The sequence below is a fragment of the Erinaceus europaeus genome, chromosome 2, assembly GCF_950295315.1.
Source record: "Erinaceus europaeus chromosome 2, mEriEur2.1, whole genome shotgun sequence".
Taxonomy (NCBI): Eukaryota; Metazoa; Chordata; class Mammalia; order Eulipotyphla; family Erinaceidae; genus Erinaceus; species Erinaceus europaeus.
In genome coordinates, this window is record NC_080163.1 from 21,983,825 (window position 1) to 22,007,595 (window position 23,771).

The 23,771-nt window shown below is 41.2% G+C and overlaps 1 protein-coding gene across 1 annotated transcript in view; it reads left to right on the top strand.

Moving 5' to 3' along the window:
• The first annotated feature begins 4,470 nt into the window (after positions 1 to 4,470).
• Positions 4,471 to 23,771, top strand: part of HSD17B4 (hydroxysteroid 17-beta dehydrogenase 4) — a 90,425-nt gene continuing 71,124 nt past the window's right edge. Inside the window, exons 1-4 of the mRNA XM_007536884.3 lie at positions 4,471 to 4,646; positions 11,005 to 11,058; positions 20,316 to 20,423; positions 23,014 to 23,073. Of these exons, the coding sequence (XP_007536946.1) occupies positions 4,589 to 4,646; positions 11,005 to 11,058; positions 20,316 to 20,423; positions 23,014 to 23,073 (280 nt within the window). The 5' untranslated portion in view covers positions 4,471 to 4,588. The remainder of the gene's footprint in view (positions 4,647 to 11,004; positions 11,059 to 20,315; positions 20,424 to 23,013; positions 23,074 to 23,771) is intronic.

The window sequence follows — 23,771 nt, forward strand, 5'->3', positions numbered from 1 at the left end:
GAACTTGGGAGAGGAGGGGGGAGATGAGAGGGAGAGAGAAATAAAAGATACCTGCTTCATGGCTCATGAAATGACCCCCTTGTAGGTGGGGAGATGGGCTTGAAACAACGTGAACCCTTGCTCATGGTGATATGTTATGCTTAACCAGGTGTGCTACCACCCATCACCCCACCCCCCAAAGTTAAGATCTTTTTCTCTTTCTCTGGGAGCTGTTGCTGCCTGTGTGCTTTGGTCCATCACCCAGCTATGTCTGAGGAATATATCAGGTAGCTTACTGGAAACAGTCTTTCAGGTACTGAGTAAACCTAAAGGTATGGACATCTGTTATGAATATTTGCCAACAATGCTAAGAGCATGAATGGATTAAGCACTAGCTTGGCCTGTACATCTGCAGCTGCAGCTAAGACTCGCCACCATGAACACATTTCCATTTCTCCTTGTCATCTTTTGTTGGGTAGTATGCCAGCTCCCCTGGTTTAAAGCTTCTGTCTCTAATCCTGCTTAACTAAGCACTGGCATGCCTGCAGGGCATTGGTTTGATCCCACTTAAAGCTGAGGTCTATTTACATAAACCACTGTTAACTAAGCACCATCCTTCCTCCAGGGCATTGGTTTAATCCCCACTGGTTCACGATGTCTTTTTGCTCCACTCCCTCTCCTAGTCACCCTGATCTCCACCAGTCTTTTTTTCGCTCCACCCTCTCTACATCACACTGTTTCCACCCTACTTGGCTAGTATATATACAAGCTGCTTTTCTGAGTAAAAACACTTGGAATTGCTTTCTGGCTCCAAGAGTTCCAGAGTGTATCTCCTGCGACATTGACTTTAGCTCGGCGGAGTTCCTGATTCCTCTCCCACGAAGCAGCCTAGATTGGCTCCAGTTGAGTTCTCTCCAACCCAGAAAGCACCTGCTCTGGAAGAAGCACCCTCTGGCTATCCCGGCAGAGGAGAAGACAGAAGAGAGAAAGACAGACACCTGCAGGCCTCCTTCATGGCCTGTGAAGCGACTGCCCTGCAATCTTTTACTTCTAAATGACAGTTCTTATCAGATGCTTCACTGGGTACCAATATGTTCAGACTTTGGTGTGGACCTCTCCCAATGTGATGCTCCAGCGATTTTGTTGTGGGGGCTGGTTCTCCTCTGTGTATCTGCTGGTGACCTCGGAGGACTGGGGGAGACGGGCCACCCTGGTGGTCCTGGGGACATTGCTGAGGAGGACAAGTGTGCGGAGAGAAAGCACAACCTCCAGGAGAGCTTTGGGGAGACATCTTGTTTATTTGGGGGTACAAGCAGGTAGATATACCCAAGCAGGGAAGAGAAGAGGTCATTTACTAATCATTAAACCAGACACAATACAGGGCTAAGTCTCTGGTTTGACCATTACGGGGGAGGTACCTTACTAATCATTAAACCATACACAATACAGGGCTAAGTCTTTGATTTGACCGTCACTGGGAAGTTACTGGTCTAAAGGTAAATTGCAAGCACTTCAGGATGGGAGGAGGCGGGGGGGGGGGAGTTAAGCAGGATGTTTGCAGTGGGTTTTAGTTGGCCATAATTTATGGCCTTTGTTCAAAGGGAAGAGGAAGCATGTGCATTCCTGGTCTAGAAAAATCCATCCATCTTAAGGTCATGGGGTCGAGTAAGGAGGGGGCTTGGGGTCAACCATCTCAGATTCTCATAGAGGTAATGGCCAGGATTTCCCAGACAGTGGGCCTTTCCCCACATTTTGTGAATCTTAATTCAACTTGTTCCAGATTTGTGGCTAAGTGCCCCTCAGTACATGCTAGAATCGGGTTAATTTTGCACTGATATTTATGAAAGTAGGAATACTATACTATAGCTTTTTCTTTTTTTAATTCTTAACAGTTTAGTGGAACATCAGGGTTATTAGGTAAAATAAAGATTACAGTGCAAGATCAAAACAGATACCTTACCATGAAGGCAAGGAGCACGCTTGCAGCCCATGGAGCATGGTGAATGATCAGTAACAATGACCTGCACCTTATGTGATCCAGTAAATTGCAATAGTGACATCAGCATCCCTGGCAGGGAGCAGGCGAGTAAAGACTGATTTTTATTATCACTTAGACTTCATGCTTTAGCTTAGGGTTGGTTCTTTGGCTCTGTGCAAGACTCACTTTTCTTTTTCTTCTATTGACATGTTTACTATCATTGTAGTTGCAAGAGTACAGCATAAGGAATCATTCAACATTTGGATATATTGAGAAATGAGCATCACATTAAAGTTACTATCTTAGCAACTTTCAACTTTGCAGCACCATATCAATTACAGCCCCACACTGTTCCTTACATTTCCTTCCCTGTTTTGTTATTGGTAATTTTGTCACTGAAAGATCTTCTTTATCCCTCTCATTTGCCCCCCAACACATCTGGTAACCATCAACCTGTTTCCTGCCTTTGTGATTTTAGTTAGTCTTGGGTTTATTTTATTTATTTTTTAAGTAAGTTTTCTACACACAAATGCAATTATATGGTACTGGTCACTCTTGATTTGTTCACTTCCAAATCCTATTCATGTTGTCATGTACAAGCAAGACACACGCGTGCACACACACACACACACACACACACACACACACACACACACTCTTCATCTGTTCATCCACTGTTAGAGATTTAGGCTATTCCCATTAACCTAGATTATTAAATTATAATCTTGGCTATTGCAAATAATGGTGTATATGCATGTTTAAAATTTTATTTTAACAGCTGTGGTGTATATGCACAATAGACTACTACACAACTGTTAAGAATAGATAGAAATTGAGGGGAGGGAGCCAGGCGGTTAGCACAGCGGGTTAAGTGCATGCACGTGGCGCAAAGCACAAGGACCTGCATAAGGATCCTGGTTTGAGCCCCTGGCTCCTCACCTGTAGGGGGTCCCTTCACAGGCGGTGAAGAAGGTCTGCAGATGTCTGTCTTTCTCTCCCCCTCTCTGTCTTCCCCTCCTCTCTCCATTTCTCTCTGTCCTATCCTACATTAATAAAAAAAGGCAACAAAAAGAGAATAATAAATAAGTATTAAAAAAAATTGAGGGGAAGGAGAGATAGAGAAAAATAGAGACATCTACAGACATGCTTTACCTCTTGTGAAGCATCACCCCTGCAGGTGGGATCAGGGACTTTGAACCATGGTCCTTGCATAGGGTAATAATAATAATAAAAATTATTTTCACTTTTTGGGGTAAATACCTTACAGTGGAATTGCTAGATCACACAGTGCTTCTGCCTTAGTAATTTTTTGGAACCTCTAGTTGCATCTGGTAGCCAATCAATCAATTTATATGGACACCAAAATCGCACTAGGGGCTGCTTTTCTCCTCACCCTCAACAATACTTGTTTATTTTACTTTTGGTAGTTATAGATTCACTTTCACATCTTAATGGGAACCTGCACTGGAAATGCCTGTAGACTGTAAAGGCGGGCCTTCCTCTTGGTTATTGAGCAAAAGAGGTTACCATAGGTCTGAGCAAAGGAAAATGGGATAGGCAAAAAGATCTTTGTAGAGAGCTGAGGGTGGAGTGGGGTTAGTATCCACCAGGAACCCAGGAGCCTCCACTTCCAGGCAATGATGCCCATTGGTTGAGGGTGGAGTGTGCTGGGTCAAGTTCTGGCACCAAGTGTTATGAGAAAATCACATATCACAAGGACTTTTTAAATCTCTGGGTTTCAGTGAGTACCAGAATTCAGGGCTCAGACCTCTTAAGACAGAAGTAGACCAATGGCTAAGAGGGCAAGGCCTAGTTTGTTGGAAGTCTTTCAGTGAAAGAACTGCTCTTTAAAAAGTTGGGCTTCAGTTACAGAGACTTTTCTCATTCCCCCCAGTACTGAAACCAAACTCCCACAGCTTTAGAATGACTGATTCTGCTAGACATAAAGCGTTGTTTTGCTTCTAAATGCAGTTTGCCCCAAATTGAAGTCATTCTCCCTCCAACATCTGCCATAGTCTATAAATTCTCAAGTCAGAAACCTGGAGGGGGTCTTCACCCCATCTCCAGTTGATCACAAAGACCTATTGATTCAATAGCCAAAAATAACTTGGACTCTTTCTTCTTCAGCATTTCATCTGTTTCACTTCTGGCCTCCAAAACATTTCCCAATAGGCTCTATTTTATTTTTTAATTAAATTAATTATTATTATTTTTTAACCAGAACACTGCTCAGCTCTGGTTTAGAGTGGTGTGTGGGGGGGACTTTGGAGCCTCGGACATGAGAGTCTCTTTGCATAACCATTATGCTATCTATCCCCTCAATGGGCTTCTGTTCTCATTGCCTTTCTCTAACTGATCTTCAATCATGGGTGAGAACGATCCCTTCCCTTTTAGCTCCTGTGTTCAGGCTAAGACTCTGTGGAGGGCTCTCTTGGCGATTGGAGGAAGGAGGGACTACATTTCCCAGAGTGCTAAGGGCCCTCCACGCAGGCGCACTGGTAAAACCACGGCCTCCGTAGAAACTGGCAGGTCATTCTCGTCCTACCCCAACTGACTCCGGAGTGTCTCCCCTCTGTCCCGCAGTCCCAGCACCTGCAGTTTTATTTGTGTGTGTCGCCGCAGGTCGGAATCATGGCCTCGCCACTGAGATTCGACGGGCGGGTGGTACTGGTCACTGGCGCCGGGGGAGGTGAGCACGGAAGCCGGGTGGGCGGGTGCCCTCTTTGCGGGCAGGGGCTCCGCGCAGCCGCAGCTGGGCGCCCGGCGTCGGGGCTGCGGGACCCGGTGGGCTGGGTGGGCCGGGAAGGCACGTCCCGGGGCCGCCGAGTCCGCCCAGGCGGCCAGGTGGGGGCCCGCCAGGTTGCAGAGGGGCCCAGAAACACCTGTTCACACAGCCAGCTGCACCCCCGGCCCCTTGTCCCTCTCAGGTTCTGCGTGAGGAGAGCGGCCACGCCGGGCTGCGCGTTGAACTGGGTGAAAGTTCCTGACTGGAGTGGAGGCTGCTCGCTTAGGCCTCAGCCTGGCCTGGGGTGCGGGGTGCGGGGTGCGGGTGCGGGAGGGGGCGCCCGGGAGAGGGAGGGCACCTTGCAGGGCCGCCCTGCATGGATACCTGCTCGCTCCTGGCAGTTCTCCAGGGACATTGTAAGAGAGATAATGCGAACAGAGTCCCTCTCCCTGGAGGCTGCACTTTATCATGGCAGCGCTCAAAGGTTCAGGGCGCCTGGCGCAGGTTCAGTACGACCATCGGGGGTGGCAGAGTGGAGTCCGTGCATCTTCCAGCGTCTCAGGAGAAGCGACGTAGACAAAGCAGGAGAGAGAGAGACAGAGACCGAGACAGAGACAGACAGACACACACGAGAAGTGACATAGACAAAGCAAAACACACACACATACACACAGGAGAAGTGACATAGACAAAGCAAAAGAAACACCTCCCTCCCCCCAAAAATCCAACCACTTATACCCACAGCGATTCCGTATAGTGGGATTTTGCTATCCGCTCTTATTATTATTGTTTTTGTTATTATTTATTTATTATTATTATTTTTGAAATCCAGTGTCTACACTATTTTCTACCAATCTATAACCTCCTGGTGCAGGGGTTTTGACCTTATGCCCGGTATCCTGCCAGTGCCTTCTAGCTGGCAATGAGCTTCATGCACAATTACTTTTTTCTCCTCCTCCTCTTTCTCAATTTAATTTATTAAGGTTGGGTGAGAAAGACAGGCTAGAGCATTGCTGACCTCTGACTTAACATGGTGCTGGGGACTGAACTAGCAGAACCTGGGCCTCTTACTTGAGAGTGCTGAGCTCTGACAGGCTGAATTAACTCTCCTGCCCAGTTACTTCGAACTAGATATTAAAAGTCCCAAAACAGCGGAATCTTCTCAGTTATTCCATATGTATTTCTGTATTTCCACTGATAACATGGATTCTAAGAATGCCTTCCAGAAAATACTTTTTAATATCAATTGGTGACCAGCGAATTTCTACCTATGACCTATACTCATTCTAAAGTGATCATAGTTTTGGGAAAACTTATTTTTAACTTTGCTGTGGATGGCAAAAATTAAAAAAAAAATTAGTGACTTAAGATTGATCCATAAAATTATAAGACAACAGGGATATAATGCTGCACTGTTCCCACTGACAGAGTTTTGTATCCCCACTCCCTCCATTGGGAGGGAAACTACAGTAGTTCTCCCAAGGTCACAGATATGGGGTGACTATTATTTTTATAACAGTCTGTATTTATATATTTGCCTAATTTTTACCCCTATAGTTTCTTGATGGCAATAATTAAATGATGTATTTCAAACCTTGCCAGGATAACCTGAGGGTGCTTCTTTCTGAGCAAGTGCTCTCTGGGTTGGAGAGAACTCGACTGGAGCCAGCCTAAGCTGCTGCATGGGAGAGGGATCAGGAAATCCTGCTAGTGTGGCAGGAGAGAGACTCTGGGACTCTCAGAGCTGGAAGGCAATTCCATGTGTGTATAATTCATGTGTGTTTCAGCTTTATTTATACTGCCAAGAAGGAAATAGTAGGGTGGAAACAGGATGTGAGTAGAGAGGGTGGAACTAAAAAAGAGTGAAAACTAGTGGTGGAAAACAGGGTGTGACTAGGAGAGGGGGCGGAGCCAAATGAGAGTGGGAACCAGTGAGATTAAAGGAGTGCCCTGCAGGCAGGGCTGTTCTCAGGTAAACAGTGATTATGTAAATAGACCACAGCGTTAAGCAGAGGGGAACTAGCAGACTGCCCAACAAAGCCTCTTTGAACAGTTTGTGATTCACCTTGCAAAAGACATTTTAAACTAGGACCCACTAGATCTGACACACACCATCTATGTTTGAAGCAGGAGGATTGAGAACTTAGTAGGGGCAGCATGCAGTGATGTTTGCCATTCTGTTTCATGAAGTAAATGCAGTTAGCAGTTCTCGAACTTGATTTTGAAAGTGTAACTGAGTTGTGAGTAGAAAATTATGACATTATCTCCTGCTCATTAACTGACTCATTTGTTTTTCTTTTTTTTAATGTTCAAGTAATTAAAACAAAATTTATTACCTTTATTTATTTATTGGATAGAGACAGCCAGATATTGAGAGGGAAGGGAGGGATATTGAGGGAGAGAGACAGAGAGACACCTGCAGTCCTGCTTCACCACTCGCAAATCTTTCCCCCTGCAGGAACCTGTGCCCTTGTGCATTGTAATGTGTGCTCAACCAGGCGCGCCACCACTCAGCCCCTATTAATTTTTCTTTATTGGGGAGAATAATGGTTTGCAGTCAACAGTAAAATACAGTAAGTTGGACTAATTTACATTCCCACCAGCAGTGTAGCAGGTTAACTTTCTGGAGATAGTAGAAATTATCTCTGTACTATTCAGGGGCTGTGGCTGAACTTGCAATATAGAACAGTTTAATGGAAGGAGAGGTTTAGAATTGTCTGGGCTTGTGACAGACAGTTTTGCCACAAATTTGGTGTGAATTAGTGTTAATTTGATATGAATTGGTGTCAGCCAAGCCACTGGTGTGACTGGTGGGGTTGAGTAATGAGAAAAGGATTTGGCCATTTTGAGTTTGAGAAAGTTGTTAAAATAAATAATAATGATAATAATAATAACAACAGCTATAGGGCCAAGAGTAGCTCCCAAAGATGAGGGAAGTATATAAATACTGTTAACTCTTTACCCCATCAATCTGACCTAGGTCTCATGTCTATTCATATTTAGGACAGGAGCCTGTGTAACCTCTTCACCCCTGTCAGTCAGAGCTCAAATTCCATGGTCATGGCTAGGAATATTTCAGGCTGCACTCATTTCAGGACCAGTCTTTGTCATGTAGCAGAGTAGGTTTACCCAGTCACCCTTCATAGAGTGGGGCAGCCCCTACCATTGCTGGTCTATCTACATTGAGGGCAAGATCTGTACACGCCCACAAGAGGGGTTATGCTGATACTACTGATGAAAGTGACAGTAGAGAGAGGGATCTATTAGAGATACCTATGTGGGAATACAAGGATTCCCTGACTAGAACCCCAGATGATGGGGTGGTCTGGTATTGACCCAAAGGGCCATCATTAAAGTGAGCTAGTCTCTTGTCCTTGTCCAATTTTTGTAGTCCTTTATTTGACAAAGCTAGACTTAAAGTGATTGAGGGAAATGAAGTAGAGGGTAGGAGAGGAGGATACTAGGCCTAAGTAGAAAGTATTTGATTAAGTACATTATGGTGTCTATATTTTTTTAGGTCTTTCTACTTGCTTGCTACACTTATTGAGTCTAAGTCTACTCACTACAGACTTTTGCACACTTTTACTTTAAGGTATATATTTGCCCATAACTCATGGATACATGTACACTATCCCTTGGGCCCTGGTCTATTATCTAGGTTCTATAACTTTGTTAGGATTACACCATTTAAAATGGAACTAGGGAGTCCCATGAGTTAGGAATGGTCTCACCAGAGTATGGGAGCTGGAGGGTTGACATCTCAGGATTGGCGTCTCTGGACACAGTCCAAAGTGAAGCATGGTGAGGTGGTACTGGTTGCATTGATTTGGTTGAGGTCCGTAGAAGCAGTGTTAAAATGTCAGGGATCAAGAGAAGCATGAGGAAAAACAAGCAAAGTCCCAGAGGTTCTAGGACTGGGAGAAATATGAATTTTAAAGAGAATCAGGAAGGCTCCTTAGAGTTGAAGAAGGCAGTAGTTAATTATTACTGTAGACAATTTATTTGGGAACTTGGTTTACTTTGAAAATCCTATGGTTAGGATTTACTGTATTCTACAAGAATTTACCATGATTTGTGTCATTTAATGCTATTTACAAATAACTGTATCTTAAATACTGACAGGACTGGTTGCTTCTGGTCTCCCTGGTCTAAGATTATAGGTGATTTAATATTTCAAGAAAAATTATCAGATATGCATTAACAATTTAAGCCTAGTGTTGGAATTCAATCAGTTAACAAATTTGAAACATTAAGTGCTTAAACTAAAGGAATATATACTCAGAACTGAAATAAATGCATTTAAAGAATTTGTGACATTCGATCTATTTCCGCCTGTCATATTGCATAAACAGTGATTTATAAGACTATAAGTTAATTGGGGTATGTATCAACACCATTCCTGCCATTAAAAGTCTCTTCCTACCCCCAGCCCCTTACAGTGGAGCTGAAAATCTAGCAATCCCCCCCAAGTCTATTATTTAAAAAAAATACTGGGGGACTAATGGTTTACAGTCAACAGTAAAATACAATAGTTTGTACATGTGTAACATTTCTTAGTTTTCCACATTTCCATTCAACCCCTATTAGGCCCTCTTCTGCCATCATATTCCAGGATCTGAACCCTTCCCCCGACCCCAGTCTTTTACTTCAGTGCAATACTCAAAACCCAGTCCCTTTCTGTTCTTCCTTAACTTCTGTTTATGAGTGGGATCATTCCATACTCATCTTTCTCTTTCTGGCTTATTTCACTCAATATAATTCCTTTTAGCTCTATCCAAGATGGGTCAGAGAAGGCAGGTTCATTATTCTTAATAGTTGAGTAATATTCAGTTGTGTAAATAGACCATAACTTTCTCAGCCATCATCATCTTACCTGTTGTTGGGCACCTGGGTTGCTTCCAGGTTTTGGCTATTACAAATTGTGCTGCTATGAGCATAGGTATACACACATCTTTTTGGATGAGTATGTTTGACTTCTTAGCATATATCCCTAGGAGAGGAATTACTGGGTCATATGGAAGGTCCATTTCTAGCCTTGTGAGAGTTCTTCAGACTGCTCTCCACAGAAGTTGGACTAATTGACATTCCTACCAGCAGTGCAGGAGGGTTCCTTTGTCCCCACAACCTCTCCAGCATTTATTGTTGCTGTCATTTCTGATGTATGTCATTCTTACAGGGGTGAGGTATCTCATTGTTGTCTTTATTTGCATTTCTCTGACAGTCAATGACTTGGAGTATTTTCTCATATGTTTGTTGGTCTTTTAGATCTCTTCTGTAGTGAATATTCTGTTCATGTCTTCTCCCCATTTTTGGTTGGGGTCATTTGTTTTTTTGTTGCTAAGTTTGCTGAGGTCTTTGTGTATTTTGCTTATTAGACTCTTGTCTCATGTATGGCATGTAAAGATCTCCCATTCTGTGAGGGCTCTCTTTGTTTGGATGATGATTTCTTTTGCTGTACAGAAGGTTTTCAGTTTGATGTAGTCTCATTGGTTTATTTTTGTTTTAGTTTTCCTTGCAATTGGGTCTGTATCATCAAAGAGGACCACGACTTTAGTAATTTTTGCTTGAGTTCGATAGCAAACCTGCAGATGAACTAAAAGTATTGTCTGGGAAGATGGTGACAGAGTTACAAGTAGGCCTCCTATAAAGCTGGGTCAGGGCATTGAGTAGCTCCCTAATAGGTGTGTCAATGTATGATGCATACCTTTGGAAGATTCCAGTATATTTTGTGTGTGGTGATGGGTAGTTGGACTTCAGGGTATAGAAATCACCACATATTTGAAGAAGGAAATGGAAGCTACTTCCTTGAAAGCCAACTGGAACTGCCAGAGCCCTAGTAGATGCTGGTGATCAGGGCTCTAGAGAAATGGAGCTGCTATCTAGAGTGAAGGGAGCAAGGTGGAGAAATTTCTGCTCCTTGCTTTGTTTCTCCTTACCTAGGGAGCTTTTAAGAAATCTGAGCCTTAGTTAACAGCTGGAATTCACAATGAAGTGATATCTGCTCCATTGTAGAGCATCACATGCAAGTAAATTTAGTGGTCAAATCCCGCTGACACCTGGCATGCTAGTCCTGGGCAGAATATTAGGAAAAGGTAGGTAGAATAAGTGGAAAATACAATTCTAAGCTTTCCAACCTCTGTAAGTAGAGAGGGTTAACTAGAAATTGAGAGTATTAAAGAAGATTCACCATCCTAGTGAAATCTATTGTTGACTATTTATTTTAAAATGAGAACTGAGTTGAATAGATTCCACGCTCCCCAGCCTTCACCAAATTATGCTAACAATTGTTCAACTTTCTGATTATTTCTGTTTTACTTATTAGGATTGGGCCGAGCCTATGCCCTGGCTTTTGCAGAAAGAGGTGCATCAGTTGTTGGTAAGTTGCTATATTTCCCTTTTGAATTAGTTGCTGTTAACTAAAGTATAGTCTTCATAGCCACCTACTTTTGACTTTTCATCTAATAATTTGTCAAGGTCGGATTTCACTTCTAATTCATTTTCTGCTAGAAAAAAAATTCTACCTGACTTTTATTATTATTTATTATTTATCTTTTTTTATCTTTATCTATTTTTTATTATTATAAAAATTATCTTATTATTTATCTTTTTTTTTTTTTTTTTTTTGCACCTCCAGGGTTATTGCTGTGGCTCAGTGCCTGCACTACAAATCTACTGCTCCTGGAGTCAATTTTTCTCCTTTTGTTGCTCTTGTTGTCTATCGTTGTTGTTGGATAGGACAGAGAGAAATGGAGAAAGGAGGGAAAGACAGAGAGGGAGAGAAAGATAGACACCTACAGACCTGCTTCACTGCTTGTGAAGTGACCCCCCTGCAGGTGGGAACCAGGATCCCTATGCCGGTTCTTGCACTTTGTGCCATGTAACCCACTGTGCTACCGCTCAGCCCCTTTTAAAAAAGATTTTATTTATTTATTCATGAGAAATGATAGGAGAGAAAAAACCAGATATTACTCTGCTGCTGGGAATTGAACTCAGGACCTCATGCTTGACAGTCCAAAGCCTTACCCACTGTGCCACCTTCCGGACCACTATTATTTATCTTTTTTTTTTAAATTTTTTAAAAATATTTATTTTATTTATTTATTCCCTTTTGTTGCCCTTGTTGTTTTATTGTTGTAGTTATTATTGTTGTTGTCATTGTTGGATAGGACAGAGAGAAATGGAGAGAGGAGGGGAAGACAGAGAGGAGGAGAGATAGACACCAGCAGACCTGCTTCACTGCCTGTGAAGCGACTCCCCTGCAGGTGGGGAGCTGGGGTTCGAACTGGGATCCTTATGCCGGTCCTTGTGCTTTGCGCCACCTGCGTTTAACCCACTGCACTACAGCCCGACTCCCTATTATTTATCTTTTTAAAGTAACTTAGTTTCACAGAATTTGTGGCTTGATAGAATTGACAAAGATGGACAGGCATTTGTTGTATAAAGTCAGTTCTCGAATTTGGAAAATTGTGGATCCTAGTTTTCTGAAACAGAAGGCTCATTTCCTGATGCAAGGTGAGTCTGTCACTGCAAATATATCAGTATGAGTACAAATAATTTCATTATGAAGATTGAATATTTGGAGTTATGGAATCCAAATTATGGATTCCCAAAAAAGAAAATCTTATTGGAATTTTTCACTTGGAAACTTTTTAAGATTCAAAAGTACTCTTTTAAAGTCAAGATATAGTTCTGTGAGTTTTATTATGGGTGGTAGTGAGGGGGTCAGTTGAGACCTGTTATTGGTTAAAAACATTTAAACCTGCTCTACTCTAAATTTCCTATACTGTGGCCATTAGATAAAAGGAAAGGGGGAGATGCTGGGAAATTGTGCAGATTCAGTCACAACCGCCATGTTGCCCCCTCAGGCTATTGCTAGTTCCCACGAGAGTTGGGACCTTCTCAAAGAGCCTGTTCCGCCATGTTGTGCCCTCAGGGCATTGTCAATTCCCCATGATAGTTGGAGTGCTTTGGTTACTCCTCCCCCTTCCCATTCCCACAAGAGTTATTATCCTACCCTGGAGTGCTATGGTTACTCCTCCCCATTCTCATTCTCACGAGAGCTATTACCATAAAAGTCCTGCTTCTGCACCTCACTCTCTCTTGCCTGCCTTTCACTTGGGTGATTAGACGCAGGGAAGGTTGCTGCACGAGGCAGCCATTTTTGCTACCTCTACGTGGCCCAAGCTGCTTCTCTCTCACCCAACTCTGAGGTACCAGTGCAAATAAATGATCGAGTTCCCTTTCTGCTCCAAACCTCCTTTTTCTGCGTCCCGCCACCGCCGCAAGCAATAACCTGTGTTGAAAAGTCTCCAAGGTGGGAGTTCTGTGATCTAAGTGGTTTGACCTGCCCTGATTTACTTGGCAGTTGGTGTGGAAACGGGAGTGGATTTATCTGCTGCTAAGCCTTTGTGGGGAATAACTGAATATATACTTGTCACACAGGGTGAACTTCCCTCGAGTGTGAGGACCTGCTAGCTAGGTCGTAGCACCATGGCCTAGTCGATAGACTGAAATGCAGCAGTGGGCTTCGAACGTTGGGGGGAGGAGTGCGTGCCCCACAGTCTGGGCTCCAGATGCTGACACTCATGTGGGTGGGCTTGCAACAGAGTAAGCCAACTGGTTTCCTGTGCTAGTGCAAGTGACTACACAACAGAAGGAAACCAGGGGATAATTCAGCTACAAACAAATCCATTTTATTGTATAGGAGGTTGGGTTTAAATAGCAGAATGGAACAAAGGACATTTTTCACATATGTCAATGATGATTGCTTTCTAAAAGGTCAGTACCCTCATGGTGGAGGTTCTAAGGAATGACGAGATTGATCGGGGTAGAGGAAAGTTCAGGGTGATTAGTTACTATGGGGCAAGAGTGTTAATTAACTAAAGGTATTTAGAAAAACATGGTAATTATACCAGCAGGGTGAGGTAAAGAAAGGCAGAATATTGATACAAGGAGTAGTGATCAAAGAACGAGGAAATAGAGTGTGGGCCTTACTATTATGTTTCTGACAAGGCAGGGTGATGGAGTATAGCTTGTATGTGATCAAAGATGGTGAACTTAATAGTGAACTTTAAGCAGGCAACCATTTGGTTTGTAACAAGGGAATGAGTTAAATGTTAGGGGATCTAGGCCTTTGTGAAGCCTGGGAGACTGACAAGAGGAAACTGAGTCAGGAAAGCTTTTCCCTCCATGCTCCATCCCTGAAAGGGAGAGGCTGACAGGTGGGGTGTCTTTTCAGACCTCCATCTTTAGGATGGGAGTTCCCCTATGCCCTACCATGCTTTCACATTATCCTACAGGTGCCTAGCATGTGTGGCATTATTCTCAAGAACCTTTGTCTTGGATCTTGTTCACTGAGGGGGCCTCCCCAGCCCCTAAATGAAATGTATTTCTCTTATAGATGCTCAGGTAAAAGAAAAGACCTGCTATAGGCATGATTACATTTTTTTTCAAGTAGAGTTATAGTCTTTGCTTAATTAGCAAGAAAGAAATATACTAAACTCTGCATAGTAAATTGAAATAGTAAAGTGAAGACATCTTGAAAGATAAGCAGCAAATATAAGTCCCACTGCAGATGTTCAGCAAGGAATGACTGACATAGCACAGAGGTCAGGGTGTAGATGAACTAGAGATAGCCCCTTCGAAGAACTAAAAACAGCTCAGTGTACAGTTGTAGTTGAAGAGTCCAGATATGAGAGTCCAGTTTAAGAATCCCAGCAGAGTGTTGGAGACACAGTGAAAACATAATGTACATTTGAAGAATAATAACAGAATTGCTGGTAAGACCAGACCCATTGTCATGTGCTGTTGAGAAATGAGGGAAAGGTAAGAGTCCCAGGGAGAAACTTCACCCAGCTGGAGTGATGCTGGGATGGTGGGATAGTTTGAGGAAATAGGTGACAAGTTTGGTTTTCAATTTGTCCTTCTATCAGGAGACCCAAACACATTTCTTGCTGTAGTCTCTGACGTCAGTTCTCAGAGAAAGTAGTAGTGAGGGACAGAGAACAAACAAGAAAGAGCAAAGACCTACCTGTACAGCAAATAAAATTACTCAAGACAAACTCAGATTTCTCAATCTGGTTTACACAGCAAGATACAGAGAAATGATGCCCATAATACTCATCTAGTTTATTTTAGAATACCCTGGGTCCTTACTTACATTCTCGCTGCTACTGATATATAGCATATATTTAGTCAAATCTTGGGGGTAGACTATGGGAAAGAAAACTTCTGTAATCTTTTTCCTAAAATAAAATTTATTGAAATTTTGCAGTTTCAACTTCCTTTTTTAACTTATTATCTTTATTTACTTGATAGAGACAGCCAGAAATTGAGAGGAAGGAGGAAATAGATAGATAGAGAGAGATAGAGATACCTGCAGCCCAGCTTAACCACGCACAAAGCTTTCCCCCTGCAGGTGGGGGCCGGGGGCTCAAATCTGGGTCCTTGCACATTGTAACAAGTGCATTTAACCGGGTGCACTACCACCTGGCCCCAACTTGTGTAATCTTTAATAGACTACTCAGGTCAGTGAAATGTACAGTTATTTGTCAGGCTAGTGACGCGGGAGAGAGATGACCCAGGAACCAAGCTCGTGGTGGCAAGGCAATTCAAATCTTTATTCATTCAAACGCCCCAGAGTTGGGTGGTAGCACACCTGGTTAAGCCACGTGGCACAAACCGCAATGGCTGGAGTCAGCCTGTCGGTCCACCTGTGCCCTCCTCGAGCCTGGAAACTGGAAGAGGCAAATTGGAAATGGAAGTGGCTTGACAATACCATACATGGTTAGGAAAGGGGCGGAGAAAGGTAAAAGGAGCTGGGAAAGGTAGGGACTTCCTTAGCAACTGTTACGAGGGGTTTAAGTGGTAGGATTAATAATACCCTGCCGGGAAATAGGGAGGAGACCTTTCAGGCAAAACAGTGGTTATTGTAGATAATAAGGGAGCAGACCATAGTATCAGGAATGCAGGGTGCTTTGTGGGGCAGGGAGTCTGATAAGACGAGGCAAATCTTGGGGGGTCGTGTCCCTCCTTGCTCAACCTCTCAGTAAAGAGAGAGACTGACAGGATGGATGTGCTACTCAGCTCAAGCCCTGTCAAGCTCAACCACATCCTCACAATTTCCCTACAGTTATTGTTGCTGTTGTTATTTTTATTTATCAGAACACAGCTCAACTCTGTTGGTGGTGACAGGGGTTGAACTGGGACCTTTAACATTCAAGTCATGTTCACTACTGCTGTGTTATTGCCCCAGCTAAGATTTTGCATCTTTAAAAAATGCTTTAAAATAATAAGCCTTATTTTATAGGAGAATGTACAAATATTATATTTGGAATATTTTGATGGTTTCAGCTGAAAAAGACTAACCTTAATTATGATACTAATACCATCTTAGCTGTTTAAAGCTATTTGCTTGAATAATGGGTGATTTTTCATTTGCTTTGTATCTTCCTCAAGCAAATAAACAAATAGTGGAAATAATGATTTTCTTTTTAGGACAAAAGAGACTTGCTTACAGCACTGAAGACTAGTGGCATTGTAGCAGGCCTAGTTTATTCTGCAGGATCTTGGCATTTCATAAGGCCTCTTTTTGCCTCTGACTCTGGGCAAGTTACCTAACACCTCGCAGTGCTTCCTAATCTCTGAAAGTAGGGATTACAGGCAGAAAAGTACGTAACTGTTCTTTGAAGATGCCTAAATAAATACCAATATAAGGGCATGATGATATAAAATAAAATTTTACTTGTTATTATCATTATTAAAATTTTTTATTTTATTTTAAGCCAGAGTCAGTGCAGCTCTGGCTTATGGTGGGGCTGGGGATTGAACCTGGAGCTTTGGAGCACCAGACATGAAAGTCATTTTGCATAATTACTATGTCTCTCCTGCCCAATAATTAAAACATATATTTAAGCAGAGACAGTATCACAAAGTGGAGGTAGATTACTCTGCAGATAAAATTTCATACACACACATACACACAACCTTAGCCTTTGCTATGCAAGTCTTTGGGAAAGAAATTAGTGGCAAGAAGAGAGGGTAACCTCATTAAAATTATTCTGTACTAGTGGGCTGGGTGAAGGGGTCAGTGTTAATTCAGTGCTCTCTAATGTAGTGATGTCTTTTGAATAAATCAGTTCTGACATTCTTTCACTGCATGTCACTGATCTTAATTGCCTAGCTGGATTCCAGTGCTTCTCTGTTTGCACTTTGAACAATTTCCAGTTGGTGGTAGTGTTTCATTGCACCATTCTTAAATATTGCTTTGGCCAGTTTGCTTTTTTGATTCCAGCTAGCATTATTCCTTGGATTCTGTGCCTGCATGACAAATCTGCTGTTCCTGAAGGCCATTTATTTGTGTTTTATTTTATTTTTTAATAAATTTTTATTGACACCAGAGTTATTCCTGGGGCTTAGTACCTGCATGATGAATTCAACACTTCCAGTGACTTTTTTTTTTTTCTTTTCCTTTTATTTTGACAGCATAGAGAGAGATTGAGCAAAGAGGGCGAGGTAGAGAAGGAGAGAGACAGAAACACCTGTTTCATGGGGCCCAGGGGCTTGAAACATTTCCATATGAATGTTATCATATATGCTGAATGGGGCACACTATTGCTCATCTCCCCAATTTTCTTGACAGTTTCCTTGCTTAGTTTAAATCACAACTGTACTGCAGTTAATGAACTCCTCAATAAAGAAAAAAAGAGAAGAGTTTGAAAATATTGTTGGCTCTTCCCTCCATCCCTTCCTTCCTTTCTTCTTTCCTTCTTTCCTTCCTTCCTTCCTACCTGTTTTCTTTACTACCAGGATAATCACTAGGACTTAGTGTCTGTATGACTCCACCATTCCTGACATCCATTTTTTCCCCTTTCCTCTAGTTTGAGACAAATATAGAGGTAGAGAAAAACAAGGAAGTAGGAGAGAAGCTATAACACTGCCCAACTGCCCATGTTTTCCTAGGTCTTTAATATTGTTCAGCATGTCATTTTACTAGAATATGCATGCTACTTTGTAAAAATTACCCTAAGTTATAACTTATTGTATAGTTATTATTTATCTCTATTATTGTGTTGCCCTTTATATACTTTATATTAAAATCTCACACAACTGCAGTTATCTACTTTGAAGAGATTGCGAACTCTTTGATGACAGCACCATTTTTGCAGAGTTCCTTGCTAATAATAAATGCTCAATTAAAGTTTGCATCTACATGACTGGATATTGGGTGATATTATATGGTAAATATGTCAGTTGTTAAACATATAAAGATGGAATCATGGTATAAATTAGTGACTGAACACATATTCTGTGTGTAATTTTTCATTTCTCTCAATTTTTATTTTTATATAGTCATGTTTTAAAAAAATATTGGTACTAAATCTGTGGTTTTTATTTTATTATTTTTTTAAAGACAAAGACAGAGAAGGCAGAAGCATAGAGAGACAGAGAGAGAGAGAGGCACCACAGTACTGAAGCTTCCTTTAGTGCATTGGGGGCTGGACTAGAACCTGGGTCGTGCACTTTACAAAGCAGTACAGTATCCAAGTAAACTGTTTTGTCTGCACAGTTACTGGCACTCACGTGGTTGGCCTCGTGACATAGTAAGCCAGACTGACCTCTCATGCTAGCTCTAGTGGCTACACAACAGACAGAGGATCAGGGGATTATTCAGCTACGAACAAATCCAACTTATTGTACAGAAGGCAGGGTTAAAATAGCAGAAGTGAACAAAGGACATTTTTCACATGTGACAATAATTGTGGGTTTTCAAAGGTCATAACCCTCATGGTGAAGGATCTAAGGAATGAAGAGAATTGATAGGGGTAGAGGAGAGTTCAATGATGATTAGTGGCTATTGGGTAAGAGAGTTAATTAACTGAAGGTATTTAGAAAAACATGTTAATTATACCAGCAAGGGAGAGGTAAACATAGAAAGGCAGAATATTGATACATGGAGTAGTGATCAAAGAACGAGGAAATGGAGTGTGGGCCTTACTATTATTCTACTGACAGGGTAGGATGATGGAGTATAGTTTGTGTATGATCAAAGATGGTGAAATTATGGTGAACTTTAAGCAGGCAACCATTTGGTTTGTAACAAGGGAATGAATTAAGTGTTAGGGGGTGTAGGGCTTTGTGATGCTTGGGAGATTGACAAGAGGAAACTGAGTCAGGAAAGCTTTTCCCCCCATGCTCGACTTCTGAAAGGGAGAGGCTGACAGGTGGGTTGTCTTTTCAGACCTCCATCTTTATGATGGGAGTTCCCCTATGCTCTTACCATGCTTCCATAATTATCCTACACACAGTCACAATATGTTTTATGAAAATTTACAAGTATGATCCTCTACTAGCTAGAGATCATACTTGTTCTTTATCATCATTCCTACATAGGTGTTCTGGACATGTAGAAGATACTTTACTTGTGTGTTTTATCGTACTGTAAACACATGTTGTATGAGTCAATATTTGCCCTTTTAACACAATTTTAAATGCACAATACTGTGATGTTAAATCTAGGCATAATGTTGCAATGCATATCTTCAGAACTTAGTCATTTTCCACTACTAAAACATGAAGCCCTTTGATTAATTAGTTACTCTTCAGTTTCTTCTAACCTCTGACAAACACCATGCAACTATCTGGTTTTATGAGCTTGACTGTTTTAGATATTTAATTAGTTTTAATCTTCTTTTTTAAAAAAATATTTATTCCCTTTTGTTGCCCTTGTTTTATTGTTGTTGTCATTGTTGGATAGGACAGAGATAAATGGAGAGAGGAGGGGAAGCAGAGAGGGGGAGAGAAAGGTAGACATTTGCAGACCTGCTTCACCGCCTGTGAAGTGACTCCCCTGAAGGTGGGGAGCCGGGGCTTCAAACCCGGATCCTTACGATGGTCCTTGCTCTTTCCACCACCTGCACTTTTCCTGTTGCCCTTACATCTGACTCCCAGTTTTGACCTTCTGTGACTAGGTTTGAGAAATTTACCATAATGTCTTCAAGGTTCACTTATGTTCAGCTATGTCACATATTGCAGAATTTTCCTTTTTTTTGAAGGCTTCATATTGTTCTGTTGCAGGTTTATAACATGCTTTCTTTATTCGTTTATCCAGTAAGGGACATTTGGTTTGTTTCCACACCTTGACTATTGTGAGTAGTGCTGCAGTGAACTGGTATGCTAATACCACTTTGAGACCTTAATTTAATTTAATTTTTTAATAAATGCCCACAATTGGGAAGACTGGATCATGTGGCAGTTATATTTTTGAATTTTTTTGGGGGGGTTCGTGGTGGGGCTACTGTCATACTGTTTTCCTAGTACACTGAATCTTTAGGTGGTTTTTGTCTCTTTTTTTTTCATTTTTGCTAGATGTGAGTTTAATCTTTTTCTTTTCAAAATAGAAAAAGCATTGCATGTTTTGAATCCATGTTTCTCTACTTTTGCTGTTCCATACCTTTATTAACAACAAAAGGGCATGTATTGAAAGCACATAATGTCATGGTATGTTTAGTAGTTGGGATAGGACTAGAGGGAGTTGGGTGGATGAAGGAGTACGTTAATAATAGCATTGCATTCCCAATACATATTTTGAAGGTCTAGAAATGAGTATTTGCTTTTTTTTTTTTTGCATTACAGTGAATGATTTAGGTGGAGACTTCAAGGGAGTTGGTAAGGGCTCCTCAGCTGCTGATAAGGTTGTTGAAGAAATAAGAAGAAAAGGTGGAAAAGCAGTGGCCAACTATGGTATGATATTTCAGAAAACTAAACTATTTACTTTCAAATACTGTTGCTGCCCACACAGTCTTCATTGAGCAAATATCTTAGCATTTCAGTGTAATCATGACGGTTAATGCCATCTAAATCAGCTAGAAGTCTTTGGTATCAAATTTACTATGTGAGATTATTCTGGTGTAGATTTTTTTTTTGCCTCCAAGGTTATTGCTGGGGCTCAGTGCCTGCACTACAAATCCACTGCTCCTGGAGGCCACTCCCCTCTCCCATTTTGTTGCCCTTGTTGTCATTATTGTTATTACTGATATTGTTGTTGGATAGGACAGTGAGAAATCGGGAGAGAAGGGGAAGACAGAGAGGGGGAGAGAAAGATAGACATCTGCAGACCTGCTTCACCGCTTGTGAAGTGACCTCTCCTGCAGGTGGGGAGCCGGGGGCTTGAACCGGGATCCTTAAGCTGGTTCTTGCGCTTTGTGCCATGTGCTCTTAACCTGCTGTGCTACCACCTGGCCCCCCTCTGGTGTAGATTTTATAAGACTAACTTTACTTGTTTATTAATATTTTATTAATGAGCACATGGTTATTGTAGAGGTGGAGAAGTTTATGCTTTTTTTCTTAAAAGATCTATGTTAGCTAAACCAATTATGTAGAATAATGTTAAATTCTTCTTAAGGTAAGTATAATTCTTAAAGTAGCAATGTGTAAGAAATGAAATGTCCCTTTCTTTATTCAGTCTCCATATTCTATTGTGCATAAGTAGTCATTGCTATATGTAATTTTCTCATGTTTATTAAAACTTACAAGACAGGCTATACAGTAAAATAAAGCCACAAGGAACTGTACAACCTGAACAGTTGGTGTATTGATTTTCATAGTTTTTGAAAGGAACTTTCTGGGGTACATGTACTTCAGAAAGCTAGTGCTTATTGACTTTTCTGAAAATTAGATTGTTTTTATAGGCCAGGAATAAAATTAGATTGACAGTGACTTCATTTTGAAATTTCAGAGGGAATGAAATAGAATATGATTAATGTTTTGGGTGTTCAGGACTGAATTTTAGTATCTTCTTTCCACAGTGAAGATCTTTATTTTCCCTAATTCTGAAAATCTATTTTATAAGGAAAATTTCCAAACTTTCCTTCCTTGCCACGGTTTCTTTTTTTTAAATTTCTTTATTGGGGAATTAATGTTTTACATTTGACAGTAAATACAATAGTTTGTACATGCTTAACATTTCCCAGTTTTCCATAAAACAATACAACCCCCACTAGGTCCTCTGTCATCCCTCTTGGATCTGTATTCCCCCCCCCCCCCCCCCCCCCAGAGTTTGCCACAGTTTTGCCTTATTGTGGTGCAGGGGATTGAACCTGGGACCTAGAAGTCTTAGTCGTGAGAACCTCTTTGTATAACCATTATGCTGTCTACTTCCACCTGAGCTTTACTTTTTATAGTTAGTATTACAAAAATTACTTTTTTCCTAAGTAGTTACATAGCCATTGAGCATGCCCATTCAGTTTAAGCATGCATTTCTCTCCCTCCCAACTTATGATTTGCATCCTTAAGTTATAGCATTTGCTTACAATTTCAGTCTATTTTGTTTTAATACATTTTAAGAACATGTGATTTGTGACTAACATATAAGACAGTGCTGAGTTAGGACATTTTCATCTTATGGAACTTTTATTGTACAGTGCTGCTTATATAGTACTTACCAATTTATTTCTTCTCTTGTTGCAAAGGTTTTAATGCTCTGAGCTGACTTTTTCATATAGAAAGAGAGTGGTAGAGAGAAGGAGAGAGAGTGAGAGAAGATACCACAGTATCTAGGATTTCTCTAGTGAAGTGGGGGCTGCATTTGAATCTGAGTTTGAATCTGCATTTGAATCTACATGGCAAAACAGGCACCTTCCTAAGTGAGCTTTATCACAGGGCCCCAATTCATTCTCTTTTTCCTTGAGGTCTATTAAATTGTGTTCTTAGAGGCTTCATTTCTTTTCTGTTTTTTAAAATTAGTTAATTTTTTTAGAGAGAAATGGAGAGAGGAGGGGAAGACAGAGAGGGGGAGAGAAAAACACCTACAGTCCTGCTTCACCGCCTGTGAGGTGACTCCCCTGCAGGTGGGGAGCCGGGGGCTCAAACTGGGATCCTTAAGCCAGTCCTTGTGCTTTGCACCACATGTGTTTAACCCGCTGCATTACTGCCCGACTCCCTCTTTTCTATTTTTTTAAAAAATATTTTTATTTATTTATTATTGGATAGAGACAGAAATTGAGAGGGAAGTGGGGGTAGAGAGAGAGAAAGAGACAGAGAGACACTTGCAGCCCTGCTTCCCCACTCATGAAGCTTTTCTCCTGTAGGTGAGGACCATGACCATGAACCCTGGACCTTGTGTCTGTAATGTGTGTGCTTAACCAGGTGTGCCACCACCGCCACCTGGCCGTGAGACTTCATTTCTTTTCCAACAGTAGATGACTTATACTTCAATTTGTGCCTAGAGTATAATTTTTTTTGAAGTGTATTCCATTGAGTGAACAGTGTCCGTCTTGTACTCTGTGAAGGAAGGGAGTTGCTGAAGATTTGCACTAATATCATTTATTCTCAGATTCAGTGGAAGCGGGAGAGAAGCTTGTGAAAACAGCACTGGATGCCTTTGGCAGAATAGGTATGTTTATTTATATTTTTGTACAAATAGCAGTTTCTACCATCCTAATAAAATATTAAACATTTTGTTTATTAAAAACTCTCAGTAATCAGATACTGCAAGCCAGTTCATTTACACACCCTATCTTACTCCATGAAGGCTAAGATGACAATTTTTTATACTCATTTATGTTAAGTTTATTTCATCTTTTTAGACTTTCAAAAAAATTGTACATATTTTCTAGGTTCTGTATTTATAATGACTTGATTATACTCCAAATATATTTATAAAATAAATAAGTATTTTGGCAGTAGAAAACCTAGTGGAATCTCTTGGGAAGACATAATAATTCAGATGAGAATGATTTAGTACCTTGCAAGTTAGTTAAGATGTCTTCCATATAGACATCTTCATATAACAAGCATTTCAAGTAGGTTACTATTTCTTTCTCTGGATAATTTTGGTTTAGTTTTTTACACATTGTTTTTTATACTTCTTTTTTAAAAAATTTATTTATTTATTAAAAAAAGGAGGTATTAACAAAACTGTAGGATAGGAGGGTTACAACTCCACACAATTCCCACCACCAGATCCCCTCTCCTCTCCTGATAGTTTTCCCATTGTTTATCCCTCTGGGAGTATGGACCCAAGGTCATTGTGGGTTGCAGAAGGTGGAAGGTCTGGCTTCTGTGATTGCTTCCCCGCTGAACATGGGTGTT